The sequence below is a fragment of the Rhinopithecus roxellana genome, chromosome 5 (assembly GCF_007565055.1).
Source record: "Rhinopithecus roxellana isolate Shanxi Qingling chromosome 5, ASM756505v1, whole genome shotgun sequence".
Taxonomy (NCBI): domain Eukaryota; kingdom Metazoa; phylum Chordata; class Mammalia; order Primates; family Cercopithecidae; genus Rhinopithecus; species Rhinopithecus roxellana.
The window spans coordinates 112,012,053-112,032,347 of record NC_044553.1 but is presented as its reverse complement, the minus strand read 5'-3'; the positions used below and the strand labels follow the sequence as shown (position 1 = coordinate 112,032,347).

The window sequence follows — 20,295 nt, the reverse complement described above, 5'->3', positions numbered from 1 at the left end:
GGGCCCACAGAATCACAACTTCTGCTTTGGTTATGGTTGTCCAGTTGTGGTTCTTTATCTGTCTCCCTGTCTGGCCTAAGACAGGTTCCACAGGGACAGGTGGTGTATCCAACCAGGGAGTATATCCAAGCCCTCCCAGGCCAGATGGAGGAGATGCATAGGTAGGATCTGCTTGGTGGGTGGAAAGAAAACAGAATTATTCTCATTGCTGCCCCAGACTCTCTCCTGGCTGTTCCCTGCACATCCTCAATGAGAGGCTATCTGCCTGATCCAAGCACCTCCTGTCTCACTTCTACTAGCTGCTAGAGACAAAGCTGAAAGGAAGGGGTCTTGAATAATGCACCCACAGGGCCACCATTCAAGGCTGGGCTCCAGATATGAAGAGCCCTTCTTCAGGAGGCCTCGGGGGAAGAGAAGGTGGCTGGGCTCCATCTGGCTTCACTGAGGCTGCCAGGCAATTGCTCTAGGGCTCAGCTCTAGCTCCTGATGAAAACCAGATCTGGGAGCTTGGAGCCTTTGGTGAAACTGGATACCTGTCAACGTAGGCAAAGGAAATACACTGTGGGAGGGAGGCTGGCTGGCAGCCCAGCAGTGCTGGGCTGGGCAGTAAGGTTGAGCTTTCCTTCTGAAAGGCCCCGAGGAGCCCTTGCCATGTGGGGTGATGACAGCCCTAAGAAACAGGAACCCCATGGAGATGGCAGAAGCACACCCACTTCTCCGTCACTTTCCTCCCTCTTCCCTTCTCTTTCTCTGTTTCATTTATTCAGATAGAAGACCTGGATTCAATCCCAGTACTAACTTTTATTCACTTTGGGTGAATGATTTAACCTCTCTGAGCCTCAGTTTGATGATCTGTAAAGTGGGAGTGAAAACAGTAACTACCTAGTTGGCTTACTGTAGGATTAACGGTGAAAATGCATGCAAAGTGCTTAGCACAGGACCTGGAGCATAGTAAGCCCTTACTAAATGTCAGTGATTGTTATGCCTTCTCCCTGCCTCCTTTTCTATGAAAAGTTATTTGATACCATTAAGCCATAAACACAATACTTGATGACCATAGTAAGGAAAATAGTTTGTGTCCCTAATGGCTGATAGGATGGCAAGAGCATTGGCCCTGGAGTCAGACATCCTGAGGTTGTAATCCCAGCTCTGCCATTTACAAACTGGGTAATTTACTCAAAGGACTTAACTTCTTTGAACTTCAGCACCCCCGTCTGTAAAATGGGGACAGTCCCGATACCTGCTCTGCTTGGGGCCCCCTGGTTGCTGTGTGTCACACATAGGATACATTTACAAAGGAGTACCAGAAACCACGCAGAGCCATACATCTTGGTAATCATTATTTATGCTTCCAATGTTGTGCTTTCCTTCTTGTTGTCTCCTTTTTTCCTGTTTGGTTCTTCTTTTCCTTTTTCCAGTCATGAGTCCAATAAACTTTGTGGAGTCAAGAGTGTTAAAGCTGGAAAAGACCTCTGTGACCATTGGTTCAGTGGTTCTGTCAGAAATCACCTGGGGAATGCAAAGAAATTAAGATTCCTGGGCTCCAACCCAGACAAAGAGAATCAGAGTATCTTTTTAAGTGAAAACTTGTTTTAAATTACAAAAGTCATACATGCTCATTATAAATGAATCCCAACCATACAGAAATAATGAGAGTAAAACAGTCTCTCAGAGGTAACCACTTTTAATGGTTTGGTGTGTGTCCTCTAGGGTTTTGGGTTTTTTCTCTTTCCCCTGGAAAGAGCTAAGCATATAGCTTTTATTTTTCCCATTAAACTAGATCACCACTCACTTAAAAAACAAAAAACCGAATATAGCTTAGACATCTTTCCACATCAGTACACATATGTCTACCTCACTGTGTTCTACAGCTGCAGAGAATTCCACTGTGTGGCTTATTGTGGATGACTTAACCATTTCCCTATTGGTGGACATTTGGGCTGTCCCTGGTGATTCACATGCAGTCCACCCAGCCGCTGCCCATGTTTGGCAATCTCTGATTTCTACAGATGGGCAACAGGAGGCCCAGGGAGGGTACAAGAAAGAGCAGGTAGGTTCAAGGAGCAAATTAGTGGCAGAGCCAGGACAAAACCCTGGTCTCCTGGCATGCTCTTTCCATTGAACTGTACTCCCACCTTCATCAAAAACAAACAAAGCAGCAACAATTTTTTTTTTTTTTTTTTTTTTTTTTTTTTTGAGACGGAGTCTCTCTCTGTCGCCCAGGCTGGAGTGCAGTGGCGCGATCTCGGCTCACTGCAAGCTCTGCCTCCCGGGTTCCCGCCATTCTCCTGCCTCAGCCTCCGGAGTAGCTGGGACTACAGGCGCCCGCCACCTCGCCGGGCTAATTTTTTGTATTTTTAGTAGAGACAGGGTTTCACCGTGTTAGCCAGGATGGTCTCAATCTCCTGACCTCGTGATCCGCCCGTCTTGGCCTCCCAAAGTGCTGGGATTACAGGCTTGAGCCACTGCGCCCGAACACAACAATTGTTTTTAAATGGTGATAAAGGGACCTTAATAACATTTTTCTGAACCTATTCCTAATAGTAGGAAAGAGAAAAAAAATCCTCAATTTTATTTCATGTATTCCAAGGATTGGATGTTTTCCCAAACTTTCTCAGGGTTTTCACTTTTCATTATGTTCTTTGTAAGAGTTCATAACTCAATAATTTTTTCCTACACATTGTTTCTGAAGCCAGTGTGTTTTTTTTTTGGTTTTTTTTTTTTTTTTTTTTTTAATGTTAGTATCTCCAAATCCCACTTCCCTGGAGTATGGCTATTCTGAGAGACCTTGGTCAAATTCCACTATAAGAAACCAGCCCCCCTCTTCACTCACCATAATTGATGAGTTTTCCTGGCTTGTGAAAACAAATGGAATTATAAAATTGTGACTGTCATCTATTTTTTTATTAAGTAAATTCCTCCAAGTCCTGTAGGTAATTTTCCCAGAAAGATGAATTACCCAGTTGTAACAAATACAACGTATTTGCAGAATCCTTGTGAGAATTTGCTCTTTGCCCAGAAATTATGCTTAATCTTCCTACTACAGAATGGAATGTTAATCCTGCCTCCAATGAGCTAATGGAGATTTGATTGGAAGTGACCACTGCCCATCAAGTTCTGTTCTCTTTGAAGCAGTTGTCCTCACAGCCTGGTGCTGAGTTACAGACTCCAAGTCTACTGCCCCTACCTCCATCCCCTGCCACAAATGGATTGGTCAAAAACTACTCCGATTTCTGAGTAAAAAGGAAGAGATGTCATCCCCACATAGCTGAACACAGTGCTGACAACATCTGAATACTGTTTAGCATTGTCTTGGGTAGAAGATAATGGGAACAAAGAAGTACAGAGTAACTTTTTTTTTGTTTTTGTGTTTTTTGAGTTGGAGTCTTATGGTGCCACCCAGGCTGGAGTGCAGTGGTACAGTCGCAGCTCACTGTAGCCTCTACCTCCCAGGCTCTAGCGATTCTCTTGCCTCAGTCTCCCAAGCAGCTGGGACCACAGGTACATGCCACCACATCCAGCTAATTTTTTTTTTTTTTTTTTTTTTTGAGACGGAGTCTCGCTCTGTCGCCCAGGCTGGAGTACAGTGGCGGGATCTCAGCTCACTGCAAGCTCCGTCACCCGGGTTTACGCCATTCTCCTGCCTCAGCCTCCCGAGTAGCTGGGACTACAGGCGCCCGCCACCTCGCCCGGCTAGTTTTTTGTATTTTTTAGGAGAGAAGGGGTTTCACCGGGTTAGCCAGGATGGTCTCGATCTCCTGACCTCGTGATCCGCCCGTCTCAGCCTCCCAAAGTGCTGAGACTACAGGTTTGAGCCACTGCACCCGGCCACATCCAGCTAATTTTAAAAATTATTTGTAGAGATGAGGTCTTGCTATGTTTCCCAGGCTGGTCTCGAACTCATGGGCTCAAGCAATCCACCCACCTTGGCCTCCCAAAGTGCTGGGATTATAGGTGTGAGCCACAGCACCCGGCCCAGAGTAAGTGTTTTGTCTGTGACCTGCCTCCTGGGACCTAAAACTCTAGCTTCTATCTTAGAATCAAAAGCAGGCCCATCTCTTGGGCCCTAGATTGTGGTTTCTAAATGCCATTGTCTCCTAAAACAACCAGGCTTCTTGGAAAAATGGCTGATTCCAGGTCTGGAACAGGAAATGAACCAGAGTATAGTATTAGAATAAATGGCAAAGAAGTTATCAAAGATAACTAGGGTCCTACCAAGACTCAAGACCCAATATAAAGAAGTTCCCAGTGGCCAAAGATGGGTCACTTTCAGCATCAATGAGGATAATAGCTACATTGAATTGAAACATATCAAATACATCTGAAATGACAAAAGTCATACGTTTGCATTGTAAATGAATATCAACAATAAGGAAATAATGAGAGTAAAACGGTCTCTCAGAGGTAGCCACTCTTAATGGTTTGGTGTGTGTCCTCTAGTGTTTTGGTGTTTTTTTTTCTTTTCCCTGGAAAAAGCTAAGCATACAGCTTTTATTTTTCCCATTAAACATATCAAACATGTTTCAATCCATAAATTCATAATGACATTAAAAAGGGAAAACAATGGCTGGGGCACAGTGTCTCATGCCTGTAAGCCCAGCACTTTGGGAGGCTGAGGCAGGAGGATCACTTGAGCCCAGGAGTTTGAGATGAGCCTGGGCAACATAGCAAGACCCCATTTCTAAAAAAAATAAATTTGTTTTAAATTAGCCAGGCATGGTGGTGTGTGCCTGTAGTCCCAAGCTACTCAGGAGGCTGAGGTGGGAGGACTGCGTGAGCCCAGGAGGTCAAGGCTACAGTGAGCCATTCTCATACCACTGCAATCCAGCCTGGGCAATAGAATGACACCTTGTCTTAAAAAAGAAGAAAATAAAAAACAGAAAAATATATTGGTCACTTTTTGAAGGATGCCAGGAAAACCAATTCATTGCTCTAAAAACTAGTAAATACGGGGAAAGAATCAAGTACTTATTCTGTCTTTCCTATGCATACTGTACCTCAGGATAACCACATAGCAGACGAGGGCAAGTATTTCTTTCTTTTTTTTTTTTTTTTTCTGAGACGAAGTCTCACTCTGTCGCCCAGGCTGGAGTGCAGTGGCGGTATCTTGGCTCGCTGCAATCTCCGCCTCCTGGGTTCAAGCAATTCTCTGCCTCAGCCTCCTGAGTAGCTGGAATTACAGGCGCCCACCACCACGCCCAGCTAATTTTTTTGTGTTTTTAGTAGAGACAGGGTTTCTCCATGTTGGCCAGGCTGGTCTTGAACTCACTGGCCAAGTATCTTTTTAGGAAAGTATTCCAGCTCATAAATGAAGGAGGTAGAATTAGAATATCCCCATGTTTCAATCTCTAATGAGAACTATAAGTGTAGCCAATGATCACCAACGGCTGTGAATGTCATAGAAAGAGACAACCAGGGCCAGGTGCAGCAGCTCACACCTGCAGTCTCAGCACTTTGGGAGGCCAAGGTGGACAGATCACAAGGTCAAGAGATCAAGACCAACCTGGCAGCCGGGCGCGGTGGCTCAAGCCTGTAATCCCAGCACTTTGGGAGGCCGAGACGGGTGGATCACGAGGTCAGGAGATCGAGACCATCCTGGCCTACACGGTGAAACCCCGTCTCTACTAAAAAATACAAAAAACTAGCCGGGCGAGATGACGGGCGCCTGTAGTCCCAGCTACTCGGGAGGCTGAGGCAGGAGAATGGCGTAAGCTGAGGCGGAGCTTGCAGTGAGCCGAGATTGCGCCACTGCACTCCAGCCTGGGCGACAGAGCGAGACTCCGTCTCAAAAAAAAAAAAAAAAAAGACCAACCTGGCCAACATGGTGAAACTCCAGCTCTACTAAAAATGCAAAAAATTAACTGGGTCTGGTGGTGGGTACCTGTAGTCCCAGCTACTCGGGAGGCTGATGCAGGAGAATCGCTTGAACCCAGGAGGTGGAGGTTGCAGTGAGCCGAGATCACGCCACTGTACAGCCTGGCAAGAGAGCAAGACTCTGTCTCAAAAAAAAAAAAAAAAAAAAAAAAAAAAAAAGAAAAGAAAAAAGAAAAAAGAAAGAGACAACCAGGTGTTTTGAGTCTTCCTAAGGGAGGAGAGCATACCATCTATGAAGTATTCTTGCCAAGACATCAACCTTGAGTCTGGCTGAGCTTCTAGAGCTACCAAGCTACAAAAAAATACAGAAGACAGAGAATATGTTAAGTAACACCACAGAAATATAATCATCAAAATCTAGACTATGTGAAGCTCTGCAGGACAAACAACCAGTTTCTCCACAAAATACAATAAAAAAAAAAAAATGAAGCAGAGGAAAATGTATACATTCAAAGAGATTTATAGTTATTTCAATCCTGATTTGAACAAGGAGGTAAAAATGACAATCAGGAAAATCTGAACACTGGTAGGATCTTTGATGATATTAGAACTTGTTAATTTTAAGGTGTGATAACATTTTTATTGTTATTTTTAAGGGAATTATTAACATTTAGAGAAATTATAGGTAGATTTTTTAATTTTTTATTTTATTATTATTTTTTTTTTAGACAGAGTTTCCCTCTGTTGCCCAGGCTGGGGTGCAGTGGTGCCATGTCAGCTCACTGTAACTTTCTCCTCCTGTGCTCAGGCCATCCTCTCACCTCAGCCTCAGGAGTAGCTGAGACTACAGGCATGTGCCACCACACCTGGCTAATTTTTGTATTTTTTTTTTTTTTTTTTTTTGGTAGAGATGGGATTTCACCATGTTGCCCAAGCTGGTCTCAAACTCCTGGGCTCAAGTGATCTGCCCATCTCAAACTCCCAAAGTGCTGAGATTACAGCCACGAGCCCCACACTGGCCATCCTTTTGATCTTGACAAACACCTAAAATGATGGTCTTGGCCAAGTCGTTTCCTGTTTCTGGGTTCCATCTCCTAGCAGTTGGAGTTGCTTAAAAGGGGAGAGGTTCTGATGGGTTGGTTTAAGCACAACTGCCCATCCAATGTAAGGGTTTGTAATTTCAAATCTACTCTGAGATGTATTTATTTGACCCTTTGGGGACTTTGTGAAGATTAATTTTTCACCCAGTGACATCCCACATTTATTTTGTAGGACACTTCGCTGGACATTCGGGAGGGCAGATATACATGTAAGTGATGTTTTTGACAAGATCTGGGGACTTTCTGACACTAATGGATAGTTACAGTAAAGTGTTGGAAGGAGGGAAGATCCCTGGAGGGTGCTCCCAGAGGAGGGGGTGCCTCTGAAGGGAGTGGATGGGGTTGGATTGGAGTGTGAAGGCTGCATTTGTAGACTTGCTGCCCCATATTATTTTCACTGATAATATCCTTGCGGTGTACTATGAAACTCTGGCTCTTATGGCAATGAGAAGAGACTGAAGAGGGGATTGAGAGAGATGTTACATTAGGAATGGGGTCTTACCATCCATAAAATATGTTAACTTCATTGTTTCTTTTCAGCAAGATGGCACATTGTCTAGTTCCATGGCACTGGTCGTCATCATCAAGACAGATGACTAGAAATCCGCCAGCTAGACAAATCTACAAGCCTCTGTCCTTCTTTAGGTTACCTTGGTGTATCAGTTAGAAATACTTTTAGGTGCAAGTACAGAAACCACTGAATAATCAGCTTAAACAAACAGGGGCTACCTGCCCTCCTCCTCTCCCTTCTGCTCCTTTTTTTTTTTTTTAATTATTTTATTTCAGTAGTTTTGGGGTAACAGGTAGTTTTTGGTTACATGAATAAGTTTTTTGTTTTGTTTTGTTTTTTTGAGACAGAGTCTCATTCTGTTGCCCACGCTGGAATGCAGTGGCACCATCTGAGCTCACTGCAACCTCCACCTCCTGGGTTCAAATGATTCTCCTGCCTCAGCCTCCTGGGTAGCTGGGATTACAGGCATGCACCACCACGCCTGGCTAATTTTTATATTTTTTATAGAGACAGGATTTCACCATGTTGGCCAGGCTATTATTACACTCCTGACATCAAGTGATCTGCCCACCTCAGCCTCCCAAAGTGCTGGGATTACAAGGTGTGAGGCACCACAACTGCCCAAATTTTTGTATTTTTTTGTAGAGATTGGGGGGTCTCGCTATGTTTTCCGTCTCAAACTCCTGGCTTCAAGCAATCATCCTACGTTGGTCTCCCAAAGTGCTGGGATTACAAGAGTGGGTCACCCAGCCAGTTTTACAAGGATGTAATTCACATAGCATATAATTCACCCATTTAAAGTATACAATTCCATGGCTTTTAGTGTATTCATAGGGTTGTGCAACCATTACCACATCGATCTTAGAACATTTTCATCACTCTAAAAATAAACTGTGCACCAGTCATTCCCCATTTCTCCTCAAAACTTCCAGCCTTAGACAACCACCAGTCTACTTTCTGTCTCAATGAATTTACCTATTCTAGAGATTGCGTATAAATCAAATAATACAACAGGCAGTCCTTTGTGGCTGGCTTCTTTCACTTGACGTAATGTTTTTAAGGTTCATCCATGTTGTAGCAGAGTACATTTCTTTTTGCTGGGACTGGTTGTGGTTGGGTTTCTAGCACTTGCAAACTAAAAGTGTGGTCAGAATTTGACACTAGATCTGACAGGCACCAAAGCCCTTGTTCTTTCTGTTTTGCCTGGTGAGGCCAAATCATGGAGGGCTTTGAATGCCAGGCCAAAGGGTTTGACTTCCCTGCTATAGACTGTAGGGACTGCTGAGCTGGGGAGTGACAAGCTTACAGCAGTGTTTTGGTGAGAGTATCCTGATGACAGTGTAGCTTTCATCCTATGTGTGTGTGTATTTACATATCATATGCAATGTGTATACACACAAATGTTTTAGGGCTGATTATAACAGCAAATCTCAAACTGGGTTCCACGGAACACTGCAGTCTCATTAGTGGTGTTCCATGAGGGAATGAGAAATACCGTGCCTTTTATCTGGAAAATGCAGAAAGAACAAGATTCAAGAGAACCAGGATGCAGCCAGTGTTCTGAGTCTAAGTGAACTACTGGCACTTGCTGTCACTTCATCTAGTCATCCAAATATCCCCACCCATGCCTGTTGGCTGTCAGGCAGGATGAGAGTTACAGCTGATAGCCTCCTTTACTCTGCTCTGTTCCTCAACCGTTGTGAAAGCGGATCTGAAAGAAACTTGTGAGGGAAAGAAAGGCCTTCATCCTCTCTTCAATCTGACCAGGTCTTTTATACAGAACCATCATGGTATGGCAGGGCAGTGCTTTTATGGAGCAAATCTAGATATGGAGAAGGCACTGAAGCAGTGGGAACTGGGAAAGGGTGTAGACCAAGATGTCTGAGGCCTCACCCAGTCCATCCACAGTGGCAATGAGTACCCAGTACCTACAGACAGAGTCCAGATATCCCAGCTTCATCCATCCGGCATGACTACTTGCCTTGCCCTGTGTGGCCAGCTCAGTCCCCACACTTCCTCTCTCTCTTTTTTTTTTTTTTTGAGATGGAGTTTCGCTCTCGTTTCCCAGGCTGGAATGCAAGGGCGTGATCTTGGCTCACTGAAACCTCCGCCTCCTGGGTTCAAGAGATTCTCCTGCCTCAGCCTCCTGAGTAGCTGGAATTACAGGCACCCGCCACCATACCCTGTTAATGTTTGTATTTTTAGTAGAGGCGGGATTTCGCTATGTTGGCCAGGCTGGTCTCAAACTCCTGACCTCAGGTGACCCCCCCACCTTGGCCTCCCAAAGTGCTGGGATTATAGGTGTGAGCCACCATGCCCAGTCACGTCCCCACAGTTTCTAATTGAATTAGAAATTGAATTAGCACATTCACACTCAGGTGGGCCCTCCAATTGCATTTCTCTCCACTGCTGGAGCCCCAACAAGGAGGCTCAGGATGTGAGATGTGTTCTATTCTACAAGAGATTTCTCCCAGGTGAGTTTCACATGTAGGTAGGTAGAGTCTGAGTGGAGGGTTGAGGTCCTCCATAAGCAAATGTAGGTTTGCTACCTGTGTGTGTTTTCATCCTTTCAGCCTAGGGTTCTGGGCTAGGGGTGGGGGGTGAAACCTCAGGTAAACTGTGTCCCCATCTACACTCAGGTGATAGCACCTGGGCCTTGGGTGTCTCCCCTGCCAGAGTGTGAGCTTGTTAAGGGTCTCCTGGCCTCACTCATGCCCATACACTGTTGGATGGCCCACTCTGACCCAGCTTTGCTGAGAACCCGTGTGCTTAGTGTTGGGAACAGGCCTCCCAAAATCTGGCCATAAACTGGCCCCAAGACTGGCCATAAACAAAATCTCTGCAGCACTGTAACATGTTCATAATGGCCCTGACACCCAAGCTGGAAGGTTGTGGGTTTACAGGAATGAGGGCAAGGAACACCTGGCCTGCACAGGGCGGAAAACCGCTTAAAGGCATTCTTAAGCCACAAACAATAGCATGAGCGATCTGTGCCTTAAGGACATGCTCCTGCTGCAGTTAATTAGCCCAACTTATTCCTTTAATTAATTCGGCCCATCCCTTCATTTCCCATAAGGGATACTTTTAGTTAATTTAATATCTATAGAAACAATGCTAATAACTGGCTTGCTGTTAATAAATACGTGGGTAAATCTCTGTTCGGGGCTCTCAGCTCTGAAGGCTGTGAGACCCCTGATTTCCCACTTCACACCTCTATATTTCTGTGTGTGTGTCTTTAATTCCTCTAGCGCTGCTGGTTTAGGGTCTCCCCAACCGAGTTGGTCTCAGCACTTAGGATGACAAAGACAGAAGCCAGGCAGGCAAGGTAAATGAAGCAGGGGCAAGGATGGGGTCTAAAGGGAAGCAGAGAATATTAGTTCCATTTTAAAAGGGGAAGCTGCTTGGCCAGTTGTTACCCTGTGGGAATGTAGGTCTGGGGATGCCAGATTTTCCCAATTTTTCATTTAAGGAAATAGAGATTCAGATTACGTGAAATCTACTGATTTTCAAATTTAAAAGTCAGCAGCTGTGTGGGTTGTTGTCTACGTGCATGTTCAGATCCATTCTCCCCCGGCCATGTCCTGGGAGGGTGACCCTTGTGAACAGCACCCTCTTCCCTGCCCTCTCCATTCCTATTGGAGTTGGCCAATGGACAGAATAGATAGAGATTGAAAGGTGGGAGATAGAGATTGAAAGGTGGGAGATTAGGATATTTATCCCCCTTGTTCCAAGCCAAGTCTCCCATGACTTGGGACTCCATGACTCCATAAACACTGGGGCCATGGTTTTGGCAGTGGCCCTTCTCCTAGGTGATAGCTCTCATGGTCTGGTGACCCCTCTTTCCCTTCTGTCTTCAGGCCTGGGGGTGAATCCCTCCACTGCTTGTCTTTGGGTGCTTCCCCATCCTTTGCTGGCTCTATTCATCCTGCCAGTATAAACAGTCTCTTCATTATGAGCTCTTCCCTGTTAACCCTTTTAAATGTGCCCTTTCCTGCTGCGAACTACTGATACCAAGTAATTCAATTGAACAGCCACATTGGGAGGTGCAATCACACCTGGATCTGCAGTCTGGATCCAGCCAGTCTGCGGGAGCCCAGCTTACAACCACTGATGTATGCTCAAAGCCCCACACCGAGGCCAGCAGGCCAAAGCTGAGAGTACCACACAGACCAACACAGCGCCAAGGACAGTAGGTACGCAGTAACTCCCCTGTTGAAACTGAAGAGGCAAACCAAAAAAGGAAAAGGTTGAGACACATCCAACCAATTTAATGACTTCGAAACCATGCAAATACCAAACTATGGAGCATTGGGGATACAAGAGGCACCAAGGCCTTGAGGGCTGAGGTGGGGGACACTACAACATTGTCATGGGGAAAATGGGGTCACCTAATATTGGTAGGAGTAAAGGGCGGTCCACTGGCAGCTCAGAACTATGATATATTCCTCAGGAGAGCCTGCATCCCTTCCTGAAAGTAGGAGCAAGCCAGCTGCCTTCACTCTCGGACATAAATTCTGGTACAGACCACGTCATCGGCGCCAAACGTCTGCAGAGAAGAAGAAAAGGAAAACCAATCAGTGCAGATGCCTGCACAAAAATGTTTAAAGCATGTCACTAATAAGGCCACTTATTGCCCTGTTAAAAACTCTTTGTAACAGACATTCAATTTCCTGTGTGTGTGCTCATGCTAAGCATTAGGGATTTTTTTCCCCCTTAAGCACTATTGGCAGGGAGGGAACCAGGGTATAGAATTATGTTATACACCATTTTCCTTTGCTTCTGGAACCTGTAAAATGCTGACATAAGAAATGCCAGGAGTTTTGGTTTTAAAATTAAACTGAAAGGGAAAGAATGTCACAATGGACATTTCTGAAGTGGCTCTGTCTCTTTTCAAATGACTTCAAGATACAAAGAAGCTCAAGCAGCTGGAGTCATGGGGCCCAACACTCACCAGCCAGTTCTGTTCCTTGCTTTGGAGAAGGAACAGAACTGCTTTCCAGGAAGCAGTCATCTAACCTGGGAGACAGGCTGAGATGCTGTATGTGTAATACTCGAGTCACCTGCAAGCTAGAAAATTGGTCTCAGCTGCAAAAGCACAGCATTGGCATCCAAACCTAGCTCTGCAGCTCACAGCTGGCTAAGCTTGGGGCAAATGTTTTCCTCTCGTGGCCTGTATGGGAAAGAGGCAGGCAGGGGCTGGTGTTGAGAAGAGAGGTGGAATTGACAAGATGATCATCGCAAAGGCTCTTCCAGCTAAAATTCTATGGCCCTTTGTTTGTTGAGAGGATACGAATCATTGCACAGATGGAGGAGGACTTTTTCTGCTGGCCCCTGAAATGATATTGCCCATAAGTAAACTGTCTCAACTTTCCCCCAAAACTAGCACTCACAGGCCTGCTCTCCTGGGCCTCTCACAGGCAGTTAGAACAGGGAAAGCAATATGTATGTTAAAAAAAAGAAAAAAAGAAAAGAAAAGAAACAGAAATTCCCCAGTCTGTAAACCTGATGTGAGTATGTTTGTTTGCAAATGTACATTTATGTGCCAGAAGGTCCTTATCTTTCAGATTCTCAAAGTGGCCTGAAATTAAAGAGATGTTAAAACCACTGAATGAGGCATTTAGCTATCCTAGGATCTTTATATTCTTACCCTGCCCTCTTAGTTGGTTATGAGATGCTTTCAGAGAACATATGCTAAAACATTATCCAGACACGTGTGCTTCAGGGAAATACTTCTAGTCCTTAGTGACTGAGGAAGCAGATGCCCATCACTAACTTCTTTTCTTTTTGAGACAGCCTCACTGTCGCCCAGGTTGGAGTACAGTGGTGTGATGTTGGCTCACTGCAACCTCTGCCCCCCAGGTTCAAGCGATTCTCCTGCCTCAGCCTCCCAAGTAGTTGGGACTAAAGGCACACACCACCACGCCCAGCTGATTTTGGGGTATTTTTAGTAGAGATGGGGTTTCACCATGTTGGCCAGGCTGCTCTCAAACTCCTGACTTCAAGTGATCCACCTGCCTCAGCCTCCCAAAGTGCTGGGATTACAGGCATGAGCCACTGTACCCAGCCACTAGCTTCTTTTCATGCTAGGGATCTCCTGACCAGACTGGCAGGTATACTTACTTCTGGACACCTTTGTCTTAGCTTCTTCTCTATTAGGAAGAAATGCAGGTGATTCTGCATGCTAGGGGGTGTGGGGCATGACTTTCCCACCATAAGTCTACCTCGCAGATGTCTGGACGCCTCAGAACCATGTTCATTTTCCATACTTCTTTGAGTTCTACAGCCACAGACTGTCAAATAGCTGCCAATATTCGAGTATTTAATGCTGTACCCTGGAGAAGCTATTCTCGCTAGCTGACAGCTCTCCCAGGCTAACAAATGGCTTCATGACATGAGAAGAAATCGCCGCATTTCCAACCACATTTGAAGTGCCCTTCTCAGTCTGCAAACTATGCTTAGAGGTTCCTGACAGAAACTCTCTGTAGAATATTCCAGAGTGGTTTGTGGGAGTATACTCAGTTTTCAAAGGAAGGCAACTTATAGCCTGGGGGCAATTTACTGTTGGCGCTGGGAGAGCTTATTTCAACTTAACTAGAATAATTGTCTCTTGTTATATGGAGACTGCATCTCTCTGCGTTTTAGATTTATTAATGATAATAACCCTTGAAACAAAAGCCCGTATTTCAGATCCCAAATGCCAAGAGTTAATACTCCCTTTCCCTTTGAGGCTTGTATATATGTTTGCTGTTCCAGTGAAGGCTGCAGGGATAGAACTATAGTTGGGGGGAGGGAGGATTTGAAAGTGATGGGGTCCATCTAGCAGAATTTGGCCTGTGACGCCAGCTGCTCGTATACTACAGAGGTTAATAAAATCACTCTTTCTCAGAGCCAACCGATCCTACTGAACCCTCAGCTACATTCTAAAACTCTAAAATCATCTCCCTCTTTGCTGTCTCTGGTACCAGTAAACCATATATGCCTTTTCTCCTAAATTTCCATGTCTCAGCCTCAAATTTCTCCCCCAAACCCAGCAAGTATCCCTTCCCTGGAAACAATATTAACCAGGTTGCAAATTAAGCCAGTCCTTTCTCTGTGAAAGGAGAAAGCATGTTAAATCAACCCAGGGAAGGACAAGAGGAGAAAGAGGGAAAGATCAAGCAGTCTCAGTTCAAGTAATAGCTCAATTTAGGGTCTTCTTGCAGAATAAACATGTAATTTCAAGGCTGAGAGGGACCTCAGGGATCAGACTTCAGCTTAACCCCCATTACAGCATGCAAAGAACTTGGGAAGGGAAGGCCCATATCCAGGTCACACTGCAAGTCCTTTCCTAGCACCCTTCAGCAGGCAGTCTCCTGTTCACAACTTTTCAAGGTGACATTCACTAAGATGGAGCAGAGATTAACAAAATACCTAATGGAGAACAAAGGATATAATTTCCTGATTACCCAAAACAGCTTTCCGCTTTTCTAGTCTGGAAGAAAAGGGTGGTTGCAAAAACCTTAGTGTTTTTTTTTTGTTTTTTTTTGTTTTTTTTTTGAGATAGGGTCTCAGCTCTGTTGCCCAGGCTAGAGTGCAGTGGCACGATCACAGTTCACTGCAGCCTCAAACTCCCGGGCTCAAGTGATCCTCCCACTTCAGCCTCGAGTAGCTAAGACTACAAGCATGTGCCACCACACTCAGCTAATTTTTTTTTTTGTAGCGGCAGAGGTCTCACTATGTTTCCCAGGCTGTTCTCAAACTCCTGGGCTCAGTCTCCCAAAGTGCTGGGATTACAGGTGTGAGCCACCAATCCCCGCCCAGTTCTGAAACACAAAGGGAGAGTGACGGAGGATTGTTCCGCCCTCAGCCTTCCTTTGTTCTCTACCTCAAAAAAGGGGATGAAATGTGTGCTTAAGTTATAGAGGTTTCTAATTTGGCCTCTCCAGGTAAGTTTTGTTTGGCTGGGAGCGGGTATTTAAAATGTTTTCGTCTGAATTTTTTTTTTTTTTTTAGAGACAGAGTCTCTGTCACCCAGACTGGATGGAGTGCAGTGGTGCCATTTCAGCTCACTGCAACCTCTGCCTCCTGGGTTCAAGCGATTCTCCTGTCTCAGCCTTCCAAGTAGCTGAGACTACAAGCTCGTGCCACCATGCCTGGCTAATTTTTGTATTTTTAGTAGAGATGGGGTTTCACCATGTTGGCCCGACTGGTCTCTAACTCCTGACCTCAAGTGATTTGCCTGCCTCAGCCTCCCAAAGTACTGGGATTACAGGTGAGATCTACCGTGCCCGGCCAGTCCGAATACCATTTTTCCTTTTTTTTTTGAGACAGAGTTTCGCTCTTGTTGCCAGGCTGGAATGCAATGGCGCAACCTTGGCTCACTGCAACTTCCGCCTCCTGGGTTCAAGCGAATCTCCTGCTTCAGCTTCCTAAGTAGCTGGGATTACAGGCATATGCCACCATGCCCGGCTAATTTTGTATTTTTAGTAGGGATGGGGTTTCTCCATATTGATCAGGTTGGTCTCGAACTCCCAACCTCAGGTGATCCGCCTAACTCGGCCCCTCAAAGTGCTGGGATCTGAATACTTTTAAGGAAAAGTCTACCTTTTTTAGTTCTAAAGGGGCTCATCTCTCCACATTGTGTTATATTCAGACACTTCCCAAATTAGCATTCATTGCCTGGCTCCCAAAGGCCATTGGAGTTTGCAAATCACAGGTAAAAATGTTCTCTAAGGCTCTGAGTGCTGATGTGATAAAAATTACTGAAACCTTTCCCAGCCAGCAAAAGGGGAAATGAGAATGAAAAAAAATCCCTTCTGCCATGTGAGCATGGGGACCTCATAGGACCCAAGCACTCCAAACCTGATGAGAGGGGAGCTTGGCTTAAAGCATGTCACCGCCACTGGGATGTATTAGTGTGGATAGTGGCAGGCACTCCAGCCTGTCGCTAGCCCCTATTCTGCCCTCTGAGCCACTTCTCTTTCCTGCCAACCATTTAACAATGATTTCCTCTGACCTGAACTGTCATCTCGGGTTTTCTGCTCTAATTTTAATCCAGGGCAAATGGTGCCTTTCTCTGAACAGCCAAGTGAGGAGAACATATTTGTGGGGCCCATCTCGGGCACCATCTGGGAGAACTTCAGGATTATTTCAGGGTCAAGGGGCCCTACCAGGATAAGTTCATCGTTGGCCAGCTCCCGGGTCCAGTAGGTTTTGGGGCCATCCCCTTCAAGAAGAGTTTGCGTGCAGTGGATCTTGTTCTCATTCTCCCAAGTGGCTAAACTCTGCGGGTGGGAAAACCATTAGTGACATTAATTACAGTCTCAGCAGCGGGAGCAGGAGCAACAATGAGCATTGAAAAATAATTGCTGTGCAGAGAATCAACACATGGTCCCTGTCAGCAGGCCACAGATTCTTCTCCACTGAGCCTTAGAAAGTTCAAATTCAGAGTGCTGGTCACAGATTTTATGGGGTATAAATACACTTTGTATAACACACACACACACACACACACACACACACACACACACACAATCTCTTACTGAAGCAGCAAGGCCTTAGGCATGCTTTACATCTCTAGGAATAAAATTTAGAGCATGAAACGATTCATTTATATAAAAATTAGCTACTCCTTCAAACAAATTGGATTTTACTTATTTTTATTTATTTATTTATTTTTTGAGATGGAGTCTCACAATGTTGCCCAGACTGAACACAGTGGCACAGTCTCGGTTCCCAACAACCTCCACCTCCCAGGTTCAAGCAATTCTCCTTCCTCGGCCTCCTGAGTAGCTGGGATTATAGGTGCCCGTCACCACACCCAGCTAATTTTTTTGATATATTTAGTAAAGATGGGGTTTCACCAGGCTGGTCTCGAACTCCTGACCTTAAGTGGTCATAATTCGGATTTTAAAAGCAAGAACCTTCACATCAGAACCACAAGATTTTTCAACAGTGAAGACACTAAGCTTGTAGCCACATCTGTCATCAGCCTATCAGGAGCACGATTCCCTGCACTGATTTTTGGGATAAGAACATCCTTTCTGTTTACTCCTTATCAGATGTAGTGCACCCCTATACTGATAAACCTGGGTGTCTTTGGCTCTGAGGGTTAAAATTCTGCCACTTTCCTGGTTACATCCCTTTAGAAAAATTTTAAAAAGCAAATCAATCTGAAGGGTCTTCATGCTTTTGGAGGTGGGAGGCAAAAGGGGGGATTTCCTGAAGTTTTCTCCAGTGTCTGCACAAAGCAAAGTGTGGTACAGCTGGGCTCGGGGGGTGAGCCAGAGCTGAATGTGCACATAATCAGTTTTTAACTAACACATGGGACACATTCATTAGGCAAGGTGTGGGGGGAGGGGTGCATAAAGCCCCACTCTTCCAGCTGTTGTGTGAACCTTTAATTTTTTTTAAAGCAGAATTACCCTCCCTGGCAGTAGCCACCATTGGATGTCCCCGCACTGAGCCCAGCCTTTTGCCAAGCCTCCTCTCTTAGACTCCCAGCCCTTCACTCTATGCTGTCTTGCTCTTTGTTTCTGCACTATAGTTTGGGCTTCAGATCCCAACCGCTCCAAGCCTGGAGATCATTTTCAGGCTATGACAATTCTGGGAGCCAAAGATTGCCTCCTAGATCAGCCTGCTTCCGGGGGGCTTTGTTTCTTTGTCCTTCCAAGCCCAGTGCTCAGAGAGTCCCATTCTGAGATGAGACCAGGCACTGCTCAGGAAACGTGAAAGACACAATTTCCCACTCTCTGGAATGTTATGACTTTTTTCTTAAAAAAAAAAAAATTGGAGAAAGGGAGGGAGACATTCTGTCACTTTTTAAATAAGTGGTAGCACCAGTGATTATTTTTCCATCTGGTTAACCAAATGCAATTTTTGCCCATGCAAAAAAGGAATGTACAACCCCTTGCTTCAGTCCACCGGTTCATCCCTGGGCCGATGTATGGAGAAATAAAAAAACTCTTGCCCTTGAGGACTAAGAGAGGGCAACTAGTCCATTTTCCCAGCCAGAACCTGTCTTGCTTTTGGAAAGCCTCCGCGGTTCCTTTAAGGAACCAGGCTGAGGGTAGGTGGGGAGAGGTGTCGGGGCCATCGGGACTGCTGAAACTGGATCCGGAGAGTACCCAGGCGGCCCAGGGACCCGGGCGGGCGCGGGGGATACGGCAGGAAAGGAATGCAAGAGCTGCGGCTTCACCTGCGACAGAGAACCTGGCATCCCCTGTAACCTCCTCCTCCCGCGCCGCCCGCGCTTGGCGCCTCAAACCGCTGCAAAAGCCACAGCTGGGAAAGCGGCGCATCCCAGAGCCCGCTCTTTAAGGAGCTGCTGTTAGCACCCTAGGAGGCGGCTTAGGGATGGGGTTGAGAAGGAATGAAGGTAATACTTTGTCTTGAGCCAGGGGCAACTAGGATGCATAAACCCCCTCTGCAAACAGCCAGTGCACACACCCTGCAAGGAAGGCGCGCCACAGGCTGCAAAGGGAGACATAGGTTCCTCCAGCAGCAGTGGGCCATGGGCTCGGAGTGGGGACCCGGGGACGCTGTACTGGCTCTGGGGTCTCACCCTGCACTTGCGTCCGTCCACCGTCTCCTCCTCAAAGCCTTCTCCGACCTTGAAGTTGATCTCAGTGGTGCGCACCGTGGTGGATGTCTTGATGTAGAACTGATCCCCGTCCTGGCGGATCTCCACGTGCGGCTTGGACGCAGCCGCCACGGCCACTTTCCTCAGCATGGCGTTCACACCTGCGCAGGGTGCACCACAAGCTCGCGTCACAGGGCCTCGCCGCCGGTCTCGCGACCGGTCGGGCGCTGCTCATACCCTAACTTTAGAAAGAGGCCTTAAAATTGATCCACTCGTTTCCCTGCCCTCGCCCTTGTTTTCGAGATGAAAAACTGAGGCACAGAGAGGGTAAGTGACTTTCCTTGAGTTGCACAGTGAATTCGTGGCAGAGCCTGGTCTCAAATTTGAGTCTCCAAATTTAAGTCCCGGATCCTCCTTGCTCTCCAGTAATCTCTCCTCGCTATGATCTAGCACGCGATAAAGTCTGCACCATCTAGGAGGGCGGCAAACGTTCAGCAAACGTTCCCTGAACGCATGGTTCTGGGCTCTCTACCAGCTTCTCCGAGACCTGGTGCGCCTGGGAGACAAGGCGATCTATTGCCCCGGGGACTCCCTCCTGCCTAGGCGCCCCAACTTCCACCCCCGCCCCCCAGGACCGGGGCACTTCCGGGACCAGGGTACCTCTGGGCCCCCTCTACCCGTCGGGGCGCGCCCTCTGCACCAGCTTACCCAGTGCCTTGAGCAGCTCGTCGAAATTCTCGCTGCTGCGCATCTTCCAGGTGCCAGCGAAGTTGGGCATGGTGGCGGTGGTGGCGGCGGCGGCAGGTACGGACAGCGGCGGCGCAGCGGGTACACTCTGAGCGTGCGAGGCGGAGACTGGGGCTTTGCGCCCAGTGCTGCGCGCCTTGAGTCACTAGGAGAGCGCCCCCCACCCCGCCGGGCTTCTGGCCCCGCCCCTCCGGCCCTGCCCCCGATGCCCCCGCGGTCCCTACCCAGTATGAGCTCAACTGCCAGCCCAGTTGTGCCTCAGCCTCCAGAGGTGCGGGCACCCGCTCTCCAACTGGGGGCGCCTCCACCTCTCTCAGGACACTCACATCCCGCTTTAAAAAGGGTAGTGGGAAAGGGTTAGCTGAAACAAGATTGGCTTGGAGCGGATGACTGTTAAAGCTGGGCGGTGTGGACTTGGGTTATCATTCTACTCTTCTCTCTACTTTTGAATATGCTTGAAAATATCCATAATATAAACTTAAAGTGGCTAGCGGGGCCATCAGGGCATGGGATCCACTCTTTCTTCACCTCTGGTCATATCTACTGGGTGTGCCCAGACTGTC

General features: G+C 46.7%; 1 protein-coding gene across 1 annotated transcript; it reads right to left on the bottom strand.

Annotated features, from left to right (window-relative positions):
• Positions 1-11,672: 11,672 nt before the first annotated feature.
• Positions 11,673-19,865, bottom strand: CRABP1 (cellular retinoic acid binding protein 1). Its single transcript, XM_010383152.2, has 4 exons — positions 19,694-19,865; positions 18,968-19,146; positions 16,575-16,688; positions 11,673-11,971 (listed from the first exon to the last, which is right to left on the bottom strand). Exons 1-4 carry the CDS (start codon positions 19,761-19,763, stop codon positions 11,921-11,923), a joined length of 414 nt encoding a protein of 137 aa, XP_010381454.1. The 5' UTR covers positions 19,764-19,865; the 3' UTR covers positions 11,673-11,920.
• Positions 19,866-20,295: the final 430 nt, after the last annotated feature.